This window comes from Labeo rohita, unplaced genomic scaffold (assembly GCF_022985175.1).
Source record: "Labeo rohita strain BAU-BD-2019 unplaced genomic scaffold, IGBB_LRoh.1.0 scaffold_113, whole genome shotgun sequence".
Taxonomy (NCBI): Eukaryota; Metazoa; Chordata; class Actinopteri; order Cypriniformes; family Cyprinidae; genus Labeo; species Labeo rohita.
In genome coordinates this window covers 244,289-247,455 of record NW_026127263.1, presented here as the reverse complement: position 1 = coordinate 247,455, position 3,167 = coordinate 244,289, and the positions used below count along the sequence as shown (strand labels likewise).

At 33.8% G+C, this 3,167-nt stretch overlaps 1 protein-coding gene across 1 annotated transcript; it reads right to left on the bottom strand.

Moving 5' to 3' along the window:
- Positions 1 to 1,526: 1,526 nt before the first annotated feature.
- Positions 1,527 to 2,753, bottom strand: LOC127157604 (olfactory receptor 52E8-like). Its single transcript, XM_051100844.1, is given in 3 exon segments — positions 1,527 to 1,823; positions 1,825 to 2,538; positions 2,661 to 2,753. Coding segments are annotated over 2 exon segments (981 nt in total). The 5' UTR covers positions 2,509 to 2,538; positions 2,661 to 2,753.
- Positions 2,754 to 3,167: the final 414 nt, after the last annotated feature.

Genomic DNA, 3,167 nt, shown 5'->3' with positions numbered 1-3,167 from the left:
GCATACTGAGCCGTGGAAGAGACAGCTATTTCTCAAGCGCTATCCGTGAGCACAATTCGAGACAGAGTGAAACAGGAACAAATGCATTTAATTCATTCATTAATACTGGAGTTGTACAGTTTCTTGCCTGAGAGTAAAAAAATGTGTTGAAAGCAAACCGACCAGCGGAAGAGACAGCTGTTTCTTAAGCCCTTTCCGTGAGTGTGATTAGAGATGGGGAACCACAATGCACAAATGCATTTCATTCACTCAATAATACCACCCCATCCCCACAACTTGATTTACTAAGTTTTGTGCTCACCAAATTACTGGTATTTGTGACATTATTTAATACCTCAAAAAAAGCATTTCTTAAAGCAGGCGGTAATTTGCACTGCTCTTGGAAAATTGTGCTGGTCATTATGGAAATGAGATGTTGCGTCTGTGTCGCATCCGTTTAGTAAATCTGGCCCTAAATCCTACTGTAGATTTAAAGCGACTAAAATCCTTAGACATTTAGTTGACTAAAACTAAAACAATTCAGGTGACTAAAATATGACTAAAACTAAATGACATTTTCATCAAAAGACTATTACTAAAACTAAACCAAAATTTGCTGTCAAACTTAACACTTATTTAGAGTACTTTAAATGTTCTTTGTTCACTTTCTGTATATAATTTTATTGTCTGTTTAAAATTGAAAAAATTAGTAACTTACAATTTTTTTTTTTCTTGTTGTTGTTCAATTGTGGCCAGAATCAAATTTAGTCATATTAAAAATATTTTATTACAGCCATATCAGGTGCTTGCCTAAAAACACAGGTTCATGATGTGTGTAGTAATAGAACACACTAATATTCAGCTACGTTTACCCTTACCCTGGAGTTAGGTCACCCTCCGTCTATGCAGCTATTTTTGTGGGCAAGTTATGTAATGTTGCTGTTGTTATTCCTACAATTTGAATTGATTAAAAGTGATATCTTAGTTCATGTTTAGCTTTTATTCTTTATTGTACAGCATATACAGAAATAACAAAATCTTGAGATATTGCAGCAGACAGACAATAAGAACCTTATTAGCAGATCTCAGACATACTCATATGAAAATGGATCCTTGGTTTGCATTATTTTTGAATGATATGAACAAACATGACAGTTAACAACATTTGGGTGGATGAAACCTAACATGAAATATGTCAACACCGCTCACAAAAATTAGTTTAAATAGCTTATACAACCATGTCTATTTTGGTGTTTTGTCATGGGGTCAGTAATTAATAACACAGTACATACACACACTTTAGAAAATCAGATGGATTCACTCATAAACAAATAAACAGCATATCACTGCTGTTTACCAACACTTAAGTCTAACATAACACCCACTCTACATGTTAGGAGTGTAGCAAAGTGAATTGAACTATGTTCTCCTCATACACTTTTATTTTCTACATAATGAATCTAAAAACATTGATGAAAAAATATATTATTCCTAATGATGATATCATTTAATTCCTAATGATGGAAGAACATAAACAGTCATTACAGTCATTTCAAAATGTTTTTTCTAATAGGCATAATTCTGTTTTTAAGCACTTTTTGAATTAAGACTCTGATTTCAGCTGTGTTTAAAACATAAATAATTGGATTTAGCATTGGAGGCAGAGTAAATGAAAGAGATACGCCGACGACTCTGGTATTGGGAGTGAGAGAAGTAACTGATGAAGCAATGAACATGCATATTACAGGAAGAAAAAATACTCCAACCAACAAAAGGTGAGAAACACAGGTCTTCAATGCTTTTAAACGTGCTTCCCAAGTTGTAATTTTACTTAAGGCAAAAAAAAATGCCCAGATATGACAGGATGATAATGAGCAATGGTGCTATAAGGAACATAGCTGCGATGAGGTTGTTCATAAACACATTAATGCTGTTGTCATTGCATGCCAACCTCACCAGTGGTCCATAATCACAATAAAAACTTTGTACCACATTAGATTTACAGAATGAAAGTCTGGTCATCAAAGACGCTGACAGTGCCACCAGAGAAGTGTTAAATACCCATAATACTATAAATGCTAAAGATATAACAGTATTATTTACTATGGCATGATATCTTAATGGCAAACAAATTGCAATGAAGCGATCAAATGCCAGAACAACAAGAGTGGCACTTTGCACAGTAATAAAAAAATTCACAAAAAACATGTTTGACAAGCAAGCATTGTAGGACATGTACTGTGAGTCAGAAAAAAAAGTCTTCATCATGTTAGGAATCACTGCATTAGTTTCACCAAGGTCAGCCAAGGCCAAGTTAAACACACCAATGTACTTTGGATTGTGCAGACTTCGTTGAAGAGCTATAATGAGAAGGACTATAGAGTTCCCAATTACAGCAATAAAATATGCGATAAATAAAAAAATATAGTAATAACTGCTGTATGGTATACCTGTAAGTCCAATGATGAAAAAATATTCAGGATGAACAATAGACATATTCTGGACAAAACTCGTATTTAAAGAACTCATGGCAGCTGTGTATTTGATGTTTTCAACAAGCTGAAAATAGAAATTACCATGAAGACAAACAAAATTTAGGGAATTCACAAAATTGACATCTTACTCTTCTAACAATCTTATACATTTGTGTAAATTTTCTGCATAATATTTTAATCACAGACCTGTATACCTGAAGTTTTAGAGCCAGAGAAAAGAATGACTATGAATGTCTGAACAATTGTGAGCTGCTTTGGATGAAATTCCTCAGCTGTAAATGCTCGTCCTTATTCTCTTATGTTGCAAAGATCATTGGACATTTGCATCATTTAATCCGAATATATCTTCTGATTCATCCCTTGAGAGATTTCAGACAACAGAATGATGTAATACTATTATGCTGAAGTAAATGTCTAGCCACTGCTTTAGTTTCGTTAGATTTATTTTACTAGTCTACAAACAGGTCACAGAATTGCCTCATTAATTTCCATTATATTACAGTAACTCAAGGATATGTTAAGTCTACAATGTGACACTAGCAGCTGCATTACAACTAATTAGTTTTTCCATGGATTAGCTGTAACTGCAAGAGGTGGAAATAGCTGAGATCCACTGAGGGGTCAGTTTAAATATGCATACCTCTTTGTAACAACCAGTGTTGGGTTCGTTAATCAAAAATATAATTTCTTACT